The sequence below is a fragment of the Lactuca virosa genome, chromosome 7, assembly GCF_052849685.1.
Source record: "Lactuca virosa cultivar CGN04683 chromosome 7, Lactuca_virosa_CGN04683_v6, whole genome shotgun sequence".
In the NCBI taxonomy this organism is placed as follows: domain Eukaryota; kingdom Viridiplantae; phylum Streptophyta; class Magnoliopsida; order Asterales; family Asteraceae; genus Lactuca; species Lactuca virosa.
The window spans coordinates 136358777-136377926 of NC_136432.1; the positions used below are offsets into that span (position 1 = coordinate 136358777).

General features: G+C 36.6%; 1 protein-coding gene across 3 annotated transcripts; it reads right to left on the reverse strand.

Annotated features, from left to right (window-relative positions):
* Positions 1-905: 905 nt before the first annotated feature.
* On the reverse strand, positions 906-17198 carry LOC145125034 (uncharacterized). Of its 3 annotated transcripts, none has more exons than XR_013715762.1 (3): positions 17011-17196; positions 16847-16915; positions 906-1087 (listed from the first exon to the last, which is right to left on the reverse strand). XR_013715762.1 is itself a non-coding variant. In XM_079060528.1 (3 exons), exons 1-3 carry the CDS (start codon positions 17106-17108, stop codon positions 11971-11973), a joined length of 318 nt encoding a protein of 105 aa, XP_078916654.1. In that variant the 5' UTR covers positions 17109-17198; the 3' UTR covers positions 11532-11970. The 3 variants fall into 3 exon arrangements, 2 of the variants coding, with proteins under 2 accessions (XP_078916654.1, XP_078916653.1); XM_079060528.1 differs by lacking the exon at positions 906-1087 and adding an exon at positions 11532-12121 and having other exon boundaries at positions 17011-17198; XM_079060527.1 differs by lacking the exon at positions 906-1087 and adding an exon at positions 15315-15831.
* Positions 17199-19150: the final 1952 nt, after the last annotated feature.

The window sequence follows — 19150 nt, forward strand, 5'->3', positions numbered from 1 at the left end:
GCTTCAACACTTAGCCTTTCCTTCGATGTGACAGAGATGCCCTAGACAAAAGTCCGGAAATTGCACTAACAGAGCTTCTACTAAAAGGCTACTACTTGACAGGCACTCAGGGGTTGTAGGGCTTCATTGGAATACTAATTCTAAAAGAATTTTGGGCTAATATACGAAGAATTTCAAGAGGGAGACGAATTAAAGGTGTGGGGAATGTGCAGAGCTTCAAAGGCTATTTATACCTCAAAAAGGTAGCGCGTCGTGCACCCTGTTGGGGCATGTCGCATAAATTGTCAGAGAGGGTGATGTGGCAATCATCTAATGGTGACACGTGGCGAAATCTTATGGGCTATCAGAGGGGAGTCGTGACTCTTTCTATGCGCGCGGTTGCGCACAAATTTTAATAAAATCTTAGAAAACTCACATTTTCTTTATATGATCTCCGTTTTCGATGGGTTTTATACCCACACGTAGCTATCGATGAGATCTACAGCTTTCATTTAGACTCCGTCGGTTAAGTTTAACTTTATTTTTAACTTTATATTTTTAACAGGCTTAGACTGTTAAAGTCCATTAAAAATTTTATAACTCTCTCATCCCACGTCCGTTTTCGACTGTCTTTATATTGTTGGACTCTTATTAACGAGATCTTTGACTCTCGATTACATTGTTTCGGCTAACAATTGACAAATCTAAAATTCAATATCAATGCGCACACTGTTGCGCTGAAAACTTAGAAAAATCATAAGTTCTTCATATGAAGTTAGATTTAGACGTTCTCTATGTGCATGTTCTCAATTTTAAGATTACTACAAATTTTGTTTACATCACTTAGGCTAGTAAGCGATCTATCTCCGATTCACTATTTATGACACTTGATGTAATAATAGGTTGAACGCAATGTAACGTCCCAATTTCACAACCAATTTTTTTATTAAAGTAAAACTTCCTAATCTATAAATCCGTTAGTAAGAAAACCGCTTATTCCAAATTACATTTATTAAAAACCAGAGTATCATAGACGATACTAAATCCTCAATGTTGTTGATGAGTGTGTACAATCCTGCCTTCGCCTTCCCATAGCCACCAATAACACCTGAAACAATAAACAACTGGGTAAGCATAGAGCTTAGTGAGTTTATCCCAAAATAACCCATACGATAAACATATAAGCATGCATAATTGCCGCTCTTCGGGCATTTTGCCTGACTGGACCGCCTCGCAGTCCTTCAGTCTATCAGGGCCGGAATACCAGGGTTTGTTGGCCTACCGCCTCAACCCAACCGCTCATCCCAAGCCTCGGTGCCTACGGCTTACAACCGGCCCGCGCCAAGTATCTTGGCCTACAGTACAAAGCAGAACCGCCTCAACCCAAACCAACACAACATGTCAACATATAACAACTAGGATCAAGTAGGCATATAATACAGTCAAACAACAATCATACAACTCACTATCGCCTACTAGCACTCTCACAACATACAATCTTGCTACCAGCCAACTTCCATAGAATGCATAACCATAAGTAACTAGAGGTGAGATAGCCACCCGAACAGATGATCATACTCTAAAGACACAACCAAACAAGGAACATGCAATATAGCCTATGCCAAGAGTTCTCATGCTATCCTACATAACCATAGACAGTCCCTAAGGGCACTCCATAGAAGATAACCAGCAAGCATAGATAACTTACAGTTCTACAGGTCACTACAACATAGCAGCATACTCAATACCAGAACACAGATCTAACAGATCACTCTAACATAACATCATATTCAATACTAGAACACAGACCTAGCAGATCAGTACAACATAGCAACATATTCAATACCAGAACACAAATCTAACAGATCACTACAACATAGCAACATACTAAATATCAGCAATCTAAGGAATGCATGGTTGTATATACTCAGAGGTGAGATAGTCACCTGAACAGGTGATCCTACCCTACAACCACAACCAAACAAGGAACAGGTAAGAGAGCTTAGATCAAGAGTCCTCAGTCTCTCCTACATGACTATATACAGTCCCTAAGGTATCCCTTTACTAACAGATAACCAAAACTAGTGGGCCGACATTGGTGTCTTCGACCCACGGGTATAGTGAGGCGAAACTCACATCGATATACGCGTAGATAACCACTGTAGCAACCAAGAACTCGACCAGCTTCAACTCACTTCCAATCACCTACAGGAAGATACTTGAGTCAATACCCAATCACAGGTCATAGTCACTTGCAACATTGACCACCTCACATGAAATAACGATTAGGGTTTCACATAAAATGATGATTAGGGTTAAGTAGAACGCTTAGCCCATTAAGGACTTAATCACATAAGGGTAGGACTAATTAAGGTTTGACTTAGTCAGTCTTGGGTGTAATAATAATCCAATTAGTGGCCTAAATACACGCCCGATTGTGACATCCTCTTTTTCACGGCCAGAAAAGACCGATTTTTGTTTATGCTTTATAAAAATCAGAGTACTTCTTTTAATAAAAATGTTGCGGAATTTGTTCCCAAAAAGAAACATGATAAATACGTTATTAAAGCATTTCCGAAGAAATGTATTTTTGTTCATTTTAAAACATTTGGGATGTCATCATCAATTCAGAAACATAAGTATAAACAGAACTTACATTCATTTACACTAGTGATCTACATCTCTTTAATCTCTTAGTGTAATGTAACTTCATATCGACACCTGTGATACAAATAAGCTTGAGTGGGTCAGGTTGGGAAACCTGGTGAGTACATAGGGATTTCAATCCCACAATGTTATATCATATATATAATTCAGATTTCACAAAATATACAATTTCCTCATATATATAATCAACTCTTACCCCACTCCTTCAATCCTCACAACGAGACTATCCATACTCTCGGACCTTAAATTTTACCTCTTATTCCCGGATCTAATCCATGCTCTCGGATCAATAATTGTGTCCATTCCATACTCTCGGATTAGGGACAAATGTCTATGTCTAAATCCATACTCCCGGATTAATGATGAATAACTATGTCTTATCCATACTCCCGGACTAAAGACAACTGACTATGTCTTAACCCATACTCCCGAATTAATGACGAATAACTATGTCCTATCTATACTCCCGAACTAAGGACAACTGACTATGCCTTAATCCATACTCCCGGATTAATGACATTTGACTATATCCAATCCATACTCTCGGACTAGGGACAATGACTATGTCTAATCCATGCTCCCGGATCAATGACATATATTAAAGTTCTATTCTATGAGTATAACTCACTCGTACTCGTAAGAAGATACTACCCAATATTCCTCATAATTAATTTAGGTTTATTATTTATCCTAAATCATCATATATAATCAGGTATGTTCTTTAACATGTATTTCAGCCAACATTAAATAACTCACACATAAACATATATTTAATACCTTCAATCAATACTTGTATTAAAATCATGTTCATGAAAGGGACTATGCACTCACTTGATAAGGTGATGACTCTGTACTCGGACATCGCTTCGTTTACTTAAAACAATTTCCTTCGACAAAACCTAGTATCATTACCACTAGAGTTTAGTCTAATATTCATCAAGACTAATTAATAGTCTAGTTATTATTACTATTATATATGTGTTAAACAATACTCTTCACCCACTATGTACAGACAGGGCCCAGACATGAAACACCGGAGGGTAGGATCATTTTGGCATATAGCACTTCTGAATCCAGCAACCCAAGCAGCCCTCCAAACCAGATTCCCTATACCGCGAGTGGTTAAAAAGATATTATAATGACACTTATATAACTCATAATAATAGCCCAAATAATTATTATAAGGTCCTAATAAAATTACTATATTTAAATAAAAGCTATATTAGAAATAGTGTAGGCATAGCTCACTTACAGTGGGCGCTCCGGGGATTTCTTCTAATGCTAGGGAGGTTCCCTAGACTTGGAGGGGTTTAGGGAGGCTAGAGAGAAGTTAGAGAGAGAGAAAGAAAGGCTTATGGTGTGAAGAAATTATGAAGAGTTCATCTCTTATTTATAGGAGTTTTATCGTAGAGTAGTCCCAAAGTTTCGTCCGTATCTTCCGCGTACGAGCTCCCTTTTCTGCGTTCTTTATATCTACGCGTTGGTATTTACGAGTACTACAACTTTCATTTAGACCCCGTCGGCAAATTCTCATTCTATCTCAGATTTACAAAAACTGTATCGTATTTATCGCGCTCGAAGAGTATAGACTAAGCTTCGTCCATATCTTTCGCATACAAGCTCCGTTTTCGACGTTATTTATATCCACGCGTTGGTATTTTTACGAGTACTACAACTTTCATTTAGACCCTGTTGGCTAATTCTCATTCTATCTCGGATTTACAAAACTGTATCGAATTCGTCGCGCTCGAAAAGTAGAGACTAAGCTTCGTCCATATCTTTCGCATATGAGCTCCATTTTCGTCTGTCTTTTTATCGTTACGCTAATATTAACGAGATGTTCAACTCTAATTTAGGTCGCGTAGGCCAAAAACCGCTCGAACTAAAATTCGAGTTTCAGGTCGTGCACTGCTATGCCAAATCTTAGAAAATTCATAACTTCCTCATACGAAGTCAGATTTGGGCGTTCTTTTTTTTTTGTATGTTCTCGGTTTAACGTATACTATAACTTTTGTTTAGATCACTAAGGCTAAAAAGTCCTCCATCGTAAATTCACTATTTACGCCTCTCTGTCGTGCCGGTTTTGCCGTAAAACTTCGACGGGCCATAACTTCTTCGTTATAACTCGGATTTTGGCGTTCTTTATATGTACGGAACCCTTGTAACATATACTACCACATGGTTAAGATTATTCCTTCTAAATAATCTTCTATCAAAAATTCATTTTTGATGCTCATTGTCTCTAAATTGACTTAGCCCGAATATGTGGGCGTTACACCGATCATTGTCCAAAATAGAGCTCCCCAATTCTAGGATTTTCCACATAAAATCATAACTAGGGTTAGTGTTCCACACATAACCCCTTAAGGGCTTAATTTATTAAGTCCAATGCTGCATAACCCTCACTGTAGCGTGTGACGGTTGGAAGAGATGGCAACAAATGGAACAACCGCCGAAGCGGCATCGGCGACGTATCAGCAGAAAAGAAATGGAGAAGGAGAGGTGGCACGATTCTTAACCGAGATCAACAACAACGACCATCACATGCCTCCGTTCTTTCTGTCTCCGATTGATGCGACGTCGTCTCGCGGTTCTCGTCTGCGTCGGTAGCGGGTGCAACGATGATGCTTGCCTTGGTGGTTTTCAACTTCAACAGTGGAGGTGGCGGCGGCTGGATCATGTTAGGGTTAGGGTTGCGTTTTAAATGAATGCCAAGAGGAGGGTGACAGGTTTATGCCCCCGTCCATATTCAAACTTAAGCCAAATAAACACTTTCAGTCCCTCCCCCAAAGTTCATTTTCAATTTAAATCCACTAATTACCCAACAACCCCTCATCTACAAAATATTTTACATTTCCGGTCCAGATGTTACAAAATAGACTCCAAATTCCCGAAATTATAACATTTAACTCCTTATGGCTAACACTGATATTATGGATTTAGGGCTAAAGAAAAATAAAATTTAAAATACATCTTGGGGTTTTAGGGCTTATTATTTATTAATTAATTAATTAATTAATTAATAATTAATTTATTTTATTTATTTTATTTTAAACAGAATGTTACACACAAAACTTCAACGGATCATAACTTCTTCGTTCTAAGCCGATTTGAGCGTTTCTTATATCCCTGAAATCCTCATTATGACTACTTAGACTTTCATCATGCTTATTCGTCCTAATTATTATTCTATTTAAGACACATATTTTATTTCTTATTTCATTATATCGTTTTAAGCACGTATACTACATATAACTACTCATAAAACACATAATACTTAATAACTCTATTTATTCTTGAAAAGGTTACAATTGTTGACCATTATAATTATATTATTTTATTAATGCCTAGCGAGGAAACGCCGACGTTATAATTCTCACCCCCTTAGGATGATTCCGTCCTCGGAATCATGCATCAACAAACAGATGTGGATAGCGACTTATCATGTCGTCCTCGGTCTCCCAGGTGAGATTCGGCCTAGACGTATGGTTCCATCGCACAAACAATAATTTGACCATCTTACATCTTAACTTCTCTGTCTTATGGTCAACAATCACTTCGAGCTATTCAATTAAACTCTTGTTCTCATCAATCCTCATCTATGAAAGTGGAATCACATTGGGAACTTATCCCATGAACTTCGTTAAATAACACACATGAAAGGTGTTATCAATACTTTCCAATTCTTCCGGTAACTCCAGCTTGTAAGCTTGGTTTCCAATCCTCTAAAGAACTTTGAATGGTCTGATGAATCTTGGACTCAACTTCCCTCACTTCCCAAATCTAATAAGTCCCTTCCATGGCAAGACTTTAAGGAACACTTGGTCTCCGATTTCAAAAGTAATCGGTTGTTGCTTCTTATCTGCATAGCTCTTCTGAAGATTTTGAGCTACTGCATCCTTTCTCTAATCATTTTCAACTTCTTAGCAGTCTGATGGATAATCTCAGGACCCATACACTGCTTCTCTCTGGTTTCAAGCCAACAAGGCGGTGTACGACACTTCTATATGTACAATGCTTGGTAAGGTACCATCTTAATGCTTGAATGGTAACTATTGTTGTAGGAAAATTCTACCACTATATCCGATATCCCATGGGTAAGTCCGGTACACGTGGTACTAAAGAAAGGAGGAATGACAGTGGTTACCAATGAAGATAACGAGTTAATCCCAACAAGAACGGTAACCGGGTGGCGTGTTTGCATCGACTATCAAAAGCTTAATGACGCTCCATGCAAGGATCACTTTCCCTTATCATTTATCGATCAAATGCTCGAAAGACTATCCGATCATATTTACTATTTTTTTCTAGATGGTTTTTCGGGGTACTTTCAAATTCCAATTGACCCACAAGACCAAGAAAATACCACTTTCACTTACCCAAGTGGGACTTTTGCATATAGACGGATGCCATTTGGGTTATGCAACACACCATCCACTTTCCAAAGATGCATGATGGCTATATTCCATGACATGATCGATAAATTTATGGAGGTTTTCATGGATGACTTCTCGGTTTTTGTGTCGTCTTTTGAAGATTGTTTGTCCAACTTAGACCTAATGCTAGCAAGATGTGAGAAGACCAACCTAGTCTTAAATCAGGAAAAGTGTCACTTCATGGCTAAGGAAGGAATTGTGCTAGGACACAAAGTATCAAAATTAGGGATAGAGGTGGATCGAACAAAAGTTGACACTATAGCTAAATTACCACCTCCAACAAATGTAAAAGGGGTGAGAAGTTTTCTAGGCCATGCGAGATTTTACCGCCGTTTCATCAAAGACATTTCGAAGATCACGAGGCCATTGACTCAACTTCTATTAAAGGATGCTCCATTTGATTTTTCTAAAGAATGCCTTGAAGTCTTTCAATTGTTGAAAGAGAAGTTGAATAGTACCCCTATTATGATCGCCCCAAATTGGAGTCTTCCTTTTAAGCTAATGTGTGATGCTAGTGACTATGTCGTTGGAGCTGTTTTGGGACAAAGGGTTGACAAACATTTTCAACCTATATATTATGCAAGCAAAACTCTAAACCCGACTCAAGAGAATTACACTACTACCGAGAAGGAGCTACTCGCGGTGGTCTATGCTTTTGATAAATTCCGCCCATATCTAGTCTTATCCAAAACTATTGTTTTTACCGACCATTCCGCCCTTAAGTATCTTTTTGCTAAACAAGATGCTAAACCAAGACTGATACATTGGGTATTGCTTTTACAAGAATTTGACATTGAAATTAGAGACAAAAAGGGAATGGAAAACGTAGCAGCTGATCACTTATCAAGACTAGAGAACCCGTATTTGGAGGAAATGGAAGAAAATAAGATTGGAGATGATTTCCCCGAAGAATATCTATTAGTAATAGCAGGAGAGGTAGCTTGGTATGCGAACATAGCTAATTACTTAGCAAGTGAATATATTCCAAAAGATTTGACCCGACAACATAAGAAGAAATTCTTTTCAGAAATCAAGTATTAATTTTGGGGTGAGTCATACCTCTTTCGAAGCTGTGCAGATGGTATGATAAGAAGATGTGTGTTCGGGAAGGAGAGTCGAGAAATCTTGAAACACTGCCATAGCGGGCCCACCAGAGGACATCATGGAGCACAATAAACGGCTAAAAAGGTTTTTAAGACCGATTTCTATTGGCCTACTATTTTTAAAAGATGTTGCTCAATATGTTAAGGATTGTGATTCATACCAACGGTCGGGGAACATTTCATCCCGAAGCGAGATACCCCAAAATAGCATCCAAGTTTGTGAAATATTTGATGTATGGGGGATTGACTTTATGGGACCCTTTCCAACGTCAAAAGGAAATAAATACATATTGGTAGCGGTCGACTATGTATCTAAATTGTTGGAGGCGCAAGCATTACCTACTAATGATGCGCGTGTGGTGGTGCGTTTTCTTAAAAAGTTATTTTCAAGATTTGGTGTTCCTAAAGCTCTCATTAGTGATCGGGGCACCCACTTTGCAAACGATCAATTGGCTAAGGTGTTACAAAAATATGGTGTACACCATAGGTTTTCAACACCCTATCCTCCACAAATAAGTGGGCAAACCGAAGTTACAAACCGGGCGTTAAAACAAATATTGGAGCGATCGGTTGGCGGTAATAGAAAGGAATGGTCGGACAAGCTTGATGATGCACTTTGGGCATTTCGAACGGCATTTAAAACACCTATTGGTACTACACCATATAGGTTGGTTTATGGAAAAAAATTGTCACTTGCCGGTTGAAATTGAGCATAAAGCATTTTGGGCTTTGAAGATTTGTAATTTTGAACTAGCCGAACTTCGTACCAACCGATTTATGCAAATGAATGCCCTTGAAGAGCTTAGAAACGAAGCATACACTAGTTCTATAATATATAAATATAAGACTAAGAAATGGCATGACATGAGACTAAAAGGACATAAAGATTTTCACAAGGGACAAAAGGTGCTACTTTTCAATTCAAGATTAAAGCTTTTTCCGGGCAAATTACAAACTAGGTGGGATGGGCAATTCGTTGTTAAACAAGTTTTCCCACATGGAGCTATTGAGCTTATATCCAGAGACGGAACCCATTTCAAGGTTAATAGGCATAGAGTAAAGCTTTACAAAGAAGGAATGCCAATTGAAGAAAAAGAGGGGGAAATCGTCAAATTCACACGAGCTGAATCAACGTAAACGAGAAAGAGTCTGACTCATGACTCCCCAAAAAGAAGCGCTTGCAGGAGGCAACCTTTAGTTTTGAGTTTGCATTTTCTTTCCTTTTATTTTATTTTGTTTTATTTTCTCTCTCATTCATCTGCATTTTTTTTATGGATTTCTAAGTGGGGAATGACATAAAACAAGTGTGAGGTGCTAATTTTATAAGATTTTCACCATAACGAATTTTTCTTTAATCACCACGAGGTGGCAAAATAATTGAACATAATTTTCGGAATATTTAAAATCAACACGAGGTAGTGAATTCAACACCTCGTGTTGTTGATCTAAACTCAGTAAAATTAGGGTTTTCTCTCCACAGTCAAAATCATTTTCTTACTACTCGCTCTCGTCGTGCCATCGTCTCCCACGAAGAACTTCCCTCCAAGGCTTCAATTTCTTTGCTTTTTCAATAAAAAAAAGTATGATTTATGTGCTAATAATTGAGTATCTACTAGTATTTGGTATGTATTTGCTGATTAGAATAACATCTACGACCGATTTTAGACCTAGGGTTCCGATTTTTGCAAAAATCGGACCCGATTATTGATGTTTTACTTTGAGTTTGTTGCTATCCTACTCGTTTTCATCCCCAAAACAATCCCTGAAGTTAATTTTAGTTGATTATGTGCGGATTAGTGCTCGACTGTTCCTAGAGAAATTGACAGTTCGTCGACCACGACGACTCGTCGTGGTCCTCGACGTGGTGAACAAATTTAAGGCCTAATCTGTTTTATTCTGATTTTAATCTTGCCTAAGGTTTCCTTGTATGTTCTTTTTGGTTATTTTGCAGTTATGGCTAGCCGTTCACGCCGAAATCAACCCAGGAGTCGCCCCAACTTCCCATGGTATACTTTTCCACGAGTTGTTGGGCCCGAAATTCTTGCAAAATAGAATGCAAAACTAGAATGGATGAAGCAAAGGAAGGTTCATATGCCTGCAGTAGTAGATTGGCATTGGATTAGTCAAAATGGGTTGATGGAAGGGATTGAGCCTTATCTAGACAAATTATATATTGAATTGAATCAATAAAGTAAATTGATCAATCTATTATAAATCTAATTAACTCGAGCCGAACACTAGTAAACTTGTTAGTTTCTCCACCTGATCACCGAATAAATAAGCTAGTTTGCTAAAGGATTAAGTTAGTGAACACCAATTTGGTCATCTTAGGAATCGGTAACCAAAGAAACTAAAATCCATTGCACTTCCATAAATCAACCATAATAACAAATAAATCTGAAGCTAAACGAAAGTCTCTTATTCACCTTGGTTAATTAATCTTTGTTCTCTTGCTTTAGTTCTAGTGTTAGCTTAATTAGTTGATAGTTAGTTTGGTAAATTAAGTTTGTAGTCTTGCAAAACTAGAGAAAAAACTCTTTTTCAATTTTATTAGTAATTAATTAGTAGTAGATAAAAATTAGCTAAAATATCGTTCCCTGTGATCGATACCTGTCTAGTGTGCTATACTATCTTCAACAAGGTACACTACCTTAGGAAATAATTAGTCACGTTAGTAGGATTAACTAATTATTTCCTAATGCAGTGTACTTTGTTGAAGATATTATAGAACATACAGGTATCGATCACAGGGAACAGTATTTTAGCTAATTTTTATCTACTACTAATTAATTACTAATAAAATTGAAAAATGGTTTTTTCTCTAGTCTTGCAAGACTAGAAACTTAATTTACCAAACTAACTAACTATCAACTAATTAAGCTAACACTAGAACAAAATCAAGAGAACAAAGATTAATTAACCAAGGTAAATAAGAGACTTTCGTTTAACTTCGGATTTATTTGTTATTATGGTTGATTTATGGAAGTGTAATGAATTTTAGTTTCTTTGGTTACCGATTCCTAAGATGACCAAATTAGTATTCACTAACTTAATCCTTTAGCAAACTAGCTTATTTATTTGGTGATCAGACAGACAAATAACAAGTTTACTAGTGTTCGGTTCGAGTTAACTAGACTTATAATAGATTGATCAATTTAGTTTATTGATTCAATTCAATATATGATTTGTCGTTATATATTAGCTCCTATACCTTTTTACCCGCTTTTCTACTTAACCCTAGGTTTTATTCAAAACTCTACTCCTACAATTTTGCAGTTCACAAGATCATAAGATTCAAATTCAACTAAGGAAGATAGTCATACTAACTTAATCAAATTCAGCAATAAATAGAGAAAATAAGGTTCTTTAATAAGCAAAATCAACAAATAACCAAATAACTAAAACCAATCCATAAATTCAACCACAAATAAACAATCAACCTTAGGCTAAACGAAAGTCATGAGAATTTAACTCATGATTTCAGCAAACAAAGACAAACTCGAAATTCATAGTATTTGACATGGCAAAATCTAATGAAAAGTCAAAGTGTAGAAATTGGTTGCCTTAATGCTCCTACTTCCAAGGTTATAAACGAACTCCTTGCTCCCAAACCTTAGAACAGGTGTTTTTCCTTTAAAAGTGATGATTGCATCCAAAGCCAAAAGTCCCAATTCGGAGACAAATGTGATCTATTTATAATTTTCCCGAATTCAGAGCACCACGACGTGTTGAGGTCACCACGTCGTGGTCTTCGTGTTTATCCCGTGTTCCACAAGTCTTCGAAATCATTCAGGAAGCTTCAAATCACCACGTCGTGGTAAATCCACCACGACGTGTTGAGTGTATTTCTTCTTCATTTTTAAGCATTGGTTCAAACTCTTAGCTTCCAACATCCAACTTCCTGCTTCCTTTTTGCTCCAAGCATATCTTTTACCCCTACAACACAATTCATAACAAATTAAGTACCTTTTGTTCAATAAAGGGCATAAAAGTAATTAAAAATATGAAGATATGATGTATAATTATGTGTATAGATATGCCCATATCAAAATACCCCACATTTATTCTTTGCTTGCCCCTAAGCAAATTGATTTTTCATTTTACCAGCAGTGTACAAAACAATCTATTTCAAACCCAACAATGCATGTATTTATGTCTATGATTCCTAAGAACTTCCCATTCATAAATACTCACAATCCTTATGAACCTTCACCCCTTAACTTATACGACACTCATTTTTGCAACCCTCCGAAACAATCCTTAGAAATCTTTCTTAACCTCAAGGTATTTTTGGCTAAACAACCAAGCATACATAAACTCTAGAAAAATTACAACTTTGATACCACAATAGAGCTCTTTGAATTCTTCACTTTCTTTAAATATTTGATCTTTGATTTCTTTGAATTCACCACCTTCTTTGTTTGATTTTTGGTATCTTCAACTTTTTGGATTTCATCAGAATTTTGATCTTTGAATTTCATACTTTGACTGCTCCAAAATTCTTTAACTTTTTTGTAAATTTTCTCTCTTTTTTTTCTGCTTTGTTTACATGTATCTAACTTTTTTTTTCCCACTCAAATCCTACATGCTTAAGCAATGAGCTTAACTTTAACCTTTATTGGTTAAGGTATTAGTCTAAGTGCAATGAATACCTAAGCTCTCCTGGATAGATTTCAGGTTTAGGCTGCAAAACGTATTATGCCATATAAGCTACCAGATTACCTTTCATACCTCATTACTTTTCACTAGGAAATGGGAAGCCACAAAAACACTATACTAGCAAATTTTTTAATTAGCTAAGTTTTCTAAGTTAAACTATTATTTCAAGTCTATATGAATGCAAATTTTGAAAACTCAAAAGCTTTCTCTCTAATGCAATATACCCCCTACCCCACACTTATTTTATGCAATGCCCTCATTGCATATTATGCAAAAACATATAATTAAAGAGGGAGAAAAAAGAACACTCCCATGGGATAGAAGATGTATCTCTAATCATGTGTAGGATCGCTAGCTTGCTCTAAAGTGTGGAAACGAAAGTGGTATGTAGAATGACAGCCTCCTTACGTGATGAAAAACTCCCCCACGACATAGGAAAATGTCAATCATGTCGTGTGGAACAGCTCATCCATGTCATGGGAATCAATGTATAATTAGAAACGCCACTCATCGAGATAATAATCTTTCCAAATATACCCCCCTTCACTTATTAAAGGCTTTGACACTTGGACTTCAGAATGTATGTGATCAGACTCGAAAATCGGACTTGAAAAGGCACCCCCCTCGTGGTGAAATGGAACACGACGTTGTGGCTTAATCAAAATAATATTTCGGTGTTCTGACTGCGACAACACGACGTGTTGTCTATTGCCACGTCGTGTTGGTCGTAAAATTCCCCAAAACTATGCAGAAATAAACAGATTCACGAGCTATTCTTGAACACCTACTAATAAACACATTGCTTGGACATGACTCTGCACTTTTTGACTTAAATGAACACCCGAAAATGCTTTAATCTTGCTTCTCTCGCCGTTTTCTAATCTTTCTCTATAAAGAACCTCATTTCGCCAAAAATACCTTCACTCGGACTCTAAAAATTCCCTAAATCTAAATCATAGAAAAGTAATGAAACTAGGAAACATAGTTAAACAACCAAAGATAAGTATCCAACAAACCAAACACCTGAAAAATAAAAACATAAAAAAAACAAGTCTTGAATCCACTTAAACAAAAGGATAAAAACTCTCATTCTTCATCATCGCCAACACCATCTCCTCCTCCACTGCCTCCAGCTCCGCCTTATTGTTCTCTCCATAACTCCTCCCAGCTCGGTGCGTAAGGGTACGAAGGGTACGAAGCGGGGAAATGAGCAGGTCGTGAGACATGCATCTGCGCCATAAGGTGATCCAGACTCATATTGGTGTAGTTGGCACTCCTTGCCAAATTGTCTTCAAATCTTCTTCGTGCAATACTATAAGGATCCATGGGTAATTCCTCCTCAGTCGGTACCACTGGCAGCTCGTCTTCTTCGGGTTCCCCTCCTATTTGCCTTACCCGCCTCCCAGGTTGATTTCGGGGAGTGTCAGTAGAAATGGAAAAATGTCCCATCCCATGATCTTCAATAATGTTTCCCCGCTTATAAAGGAGAATAGAGAAAGGTTTCTGAGGCTCCACAGTAAAAATACGGCTTCGCGTTTATCAAGAATACCTTACGAACGCGCAAGCCTAGTGATCAACATACCACCATAAAGAGAAGACCCGCGCCTATCCTTTCATTCCCGAACAACAAGAAACTTCGCCAAAAGGAAAGGTAGGTCCACATAAGCATCGGGAGATATGAGAGCCCATAAGAAAAATACGTCCAAAGTCGGGCACTTGTCACCCTACTGGCGCTGATTGATGGTGTTCGTGATGAGCCGATGCAAGAGGCGATGAAAAGGCGACTGGATGTCACTCTCTTGAGCGGTCCCTTTGTGGCAGGCTCCATTTGCAATGTTGTTCCCGTGTGTTTCCGCCTTGAACCCTTCTGTAATCCACACACAACCAACAATATATTGGAGATAAGATTCAGAATGGACCTCGGACGGAAGATAGATCTCCGTTCTTATGGGGAAATCAGCAAGGATAAGGGTGCGCCTTTCTCCGCCAAGGAAAAAAGAAAGGTTGTCTTCAACATATATACCATCTTTCCTCCCAAAAGAAATAGTGGCTAAAAACTCAATCACCAATTCCTTATACACAATTTCTTGAACTTCAAACTCAATCACCTTGCCCCGGACCCAACATTTCTAATGATTTCATAGTTTGCTAGTGCATCCGTAGCTCGTGCAATCATTAGTCTGATTGTTGTCAAGTCCAATACGGGAGTTGGCATCGATGTTTGTCTTTGCGTAAGGGTTGGCCTTAATGTCGGTGTTGGTCAACCTCAAGTACCTCTTCTTCGAGGCATTATTTCGTCATATTATACAAGTTTTTATAAAGCATATAAGTTGTTTGAACAATCATGTTAGTCAAAACTATGCAAATGTATTTGATCGTATTAAGTTGAAATGTTAGTTTAAATGTTTTTGAAATCACTAAGGATTCCTTAATTTAGTTTGCAAATGACTGAATATTCAAATGAACAATATTCAAAGTAACATGTTGTTGTGATAATAAACATATGCTTCTTATATACATATCTTTGAAACCGTTACATCAATCAAAAGCTAATCACAAAAGTTTAATGGGGTTAGGATGGAAAAGATCTATATAATATTATCCAAAATAATATGCCTAAAGAGATAGCAAGGGTTCTACACTCTTGCATATAACGACGTATCCTTATATCCCTAACCCAAGCACTAAGGCACCACCCACCCAAGTGAATCTACCACTAACCAAAAAGAGAGACTAGTATAGCCTTGATTGCGTTAGCCCTCTGTTTTGCAGCCTCTGCAGCTTCTATCCTGGCCTTTGTGGCCTTTGCAACTTCTATCCTCTGGTGTAATACCTGAGCCTCGAGCTCAAGTTCGGTAATCCTGGCCTCATGGGTCCTCTTGTGTATCTCAACAGCACCTAGGCAATGATATGGAATCTCGATAGCCTCTTCATGTCGATTGCTGTCCTTCACCAGGCTCTGAATCCTAGCCTTATAGGTCACAAAACTGTTGCAAAAGATAATATACTTTACATCCCTATGCTTTGTGGGTATAACTATTGGAAGAGCAACTACATTAAGTTGTATTCATATCGTAGTTGACTATTGTCTTCAATCAAACTCAACTTAGTTAGAAATTTACTCATCGGTGTACCCTTTTTAATAAATACAAGACAAATAGCAGAAAGAGATTTGTGGTGATTATTTTTATGTAACAATTAGTGGCCTTTTAATATGTGTAACAAGCAGAATGGTGGCTATTACAGAGAGGGAGTCTATACACAAGTTAATGTTAGTTCTATACTAAGGTCATGCAATTCAACCAAACCATTACATTAATGATGAGGTGAACCAAATTTTAAAAAAAAGACATATAAAATAGTGGAAAGTAAAATAATGACTTTAAAATTGTTGAAGCTTTAAAAAGATTTAATGATTTGAAGCAGTAAAGCTTCAGGAGGTGTTATAGCATATGCCTTTTGTTGTGTCTTAATACCATCTTCGCTCATGTTGATCCACTTTAATCCCAATTTGAGTTAAAAAAAAAAACAAAAAGAAAAAAAAACTTTGACCTTCTGGAATTACTAAACAAAACAACATGAACCACCTATTCCTTCTGGATTCATACACATTACTTCAAGCCCAAAAAAGTGCTTAAGTTTTTAATAAGTATTCACCTACTTCAACTTCAAAATAGACAAACACAGCTCCTGAAAACTTCAGTCGAAACTAGGATTCAAGATAGATGCACACAGATTCTAAAAGCTTCAGTCAAAACTCGCATTTAGCATATGAAAAACTGATATCGAGTTTGGTACAGTATTATACACCTAGAAAAGTATATTTACAATGGGTGTTTAATGGTCCGTCTAGTCAGTAATTTATTCCAAAAACGTGCAAAACCCAAATTAAATTGAAACCAGATTACGCACAATGTTGTAGCTCATGTTCAAGAAAGGGGGCGTTTTACAGATAGAAATATCAAAAGAAGTAAAATAAACAAATTAAATTAGCATCGTAACCTGGGAGGTGGAGAAGCGTCGTTAGATTGAGGTGGTGGAGAGCGGCCTGGCGTTGGTTCATCATCAGAACTGATAAAAAGGACCAAAACCTCAGCATTACAAAACCCTAAATAATCATTAAACATAAAAATGGATATGAATAAGTCTAACTAAATAAAGTAAACCTTTTCTTCGGAGAGGGAGCTGAAGAAGAAGTGTAGGATATGGAGCGAGAGCGAGAGCGGGAGGATGAGCCTAAACCAGACCCCGTTGGTTTCGCCATGCGCAACAGTACTGCTCGGATCCTGATTGAAAACCCGTTCAGAGTTCAGACAAACCCTAACATAGAATTGGAGTGTGATTTATTTGTGAGGTCGATCGTCGATGATAGCTTTTGGGTTATTGGGTACTGAGCTCAATATGAATCTAGGCCCATGTATATGGGCTCTACAACTCCGAAGTTTCTAATTTCGACAAAAGAAGGTCCATCAGTCCGTTTTTTACTTTCTTATTGATTAAAAGTTGCTTTTGTTTGTTAATAGTTTAATACATGTTCAGACTTAAACTAGATGTCAAGAATCAGAAACTCTCAAACAAAAATCAAACCAGAGAATCACCTTCTTGATAATCCCAAAAACAAAACAAAACTACCTTCTTGGTTTTGTTTGATATCTTTAATTGATTAAGCTAGGAATGAGCACAAAAATCGTACGGAATAAGTCAATATGGACTCGAATTAGAACTCATAAACCGAACTAACATAAATTTTTTATGAGTCGGTTCTTAATCCCACATAAAAATATGTTTCAGTTTTTACTTAAAATTGAACTAAAATTTTAAAAAGCACTTAAATTTTAAATCCAAATCTTCTAATTCAGAGAGAGAGAGAGAGAGAGAGAGAGAGAGAGAGAGAGAGAGAGAGAGAGAGAGAGACCCCTAATGCTCTTTGTGTTCGATATTGACTACCCAAACAATAAAACAAACCTCAAAAATAATTGTTCATCTCCACGATCAACAAAGAATTCTACAAAAGAATGATATTTTAAAAGTTTCTTTACCACACTCAAGGACATATATGGAAAATTTGATTCCTCCTCCATCGAAGATAGTCAAGTAAGTCAAACTTTTTAATGTTGTAATGTTTTATTGGTTTCTTTATATCGATTATTCTATTCATATAATTCAATTAATTCTTGTAAATTGATATTGTAATATTCATGATTAATGTTATTCATGTAATTGTTTTTTTATAATTAAGATGATATATTTGTTGACCTTACCTTATTATTGTTGGTAACGATGTGGATAAGGAAAAAAAAAAGTATGTGACAAAGTCAAAAAAAAAAGGAACCAAAAGTAGGCAAAGAGATATCGGATTATTGGAAAACCTTTTGGATCGTTTGGATAGAAGATGATGATGGAACAAAAAAGAATAATGGTAAATATTAGTTTTGATACAAAAAAGAATAATGGTAAATATTAGTTTTGATCAACCATTCTTAAAGATGATATGCCACATAATGACACATCTAGTTTACTTAAACATGTCGTTCCTGCAAAAAGAATATGGAAAACATGAAAAAACCAAAACACTTTGGTGTTGTTTGTTTTTTGGAAAAAAAAAACTTCTTCAGACCTCTTATTAGTGTGCGGCGCAACACACGCGCAACACTTTTCATCTCGCAACTGTTTTTTTTTTCAGAAGTCTTCGGAGTAAAAAACATTTGCGCGTGTTCTGTTTGACGCAACATTTGTATTGTCTCTTCCAACCTCTTCTTTTTTTTCTTGCTGAAATATTGATTATATATTGCTGAAATCTTATTTCACATTTTTTTCGTTTTTTTTATTCTTGTTGAATTTTGTTTTTTTTATATTGAATAATAATAATTTCTTGATGAAATATCATTATTTTATGCTAAAATATCTTTATTTTTTGTTGAGATATAATTATTTTTTTGCTGAAATATCATAAATTATTGCCGAATGTCAGAAATTATTAAATTTTCGGTATTAAAAAACTATTTTCGGATTATAAAATCAGTTAATTTTAATTTCTTAATATCTGCAGCAACATGCAGATGTTAAAAAAACAAACACGTTTTTTATTACAGTCTGCAGTCGTTTGGTCCACCTCTTCTACTACAGAGGATTGCAGAGGTGGTCCGCAGACTTTATGAATTTTTGCTTAAAAAAACAAACAACACATTTGTAATTTAAGAAAGAACTTTGTGGGGTGGGTAGTGTTACAACTTTGAAGAATGATGACCTTAGGATTAAAAAAAATTACTAGACCTCTTTGTTATAGATGAATTACTCTTTAAGCAT

Bases quoted from the DNA above. Each gene is read 5' to 3' on its own strand.
- LOC145125034 (XM_079060527.1), bottom strand. From the start codon at position 17,108: ATGGCGAAACCAACGGGGTCTGGTTTAGGCTCATCCTCCCGCTCTCGC. The intron at 16,916-17,010 runs GTTTACTTTATT...CCTTTTTATCAG, and splicing joins GCTCCCTCTCCGAAGAAAAG to TTCTGATGATGAACCAACGC. The intron at 15,832-16,846 runs GTTACGATGCTA...CTTTTGCAACAG, and splicing joins GACGCTTCTCCACCTCCCAG to TTTTGTGACCTATAAGGCTA.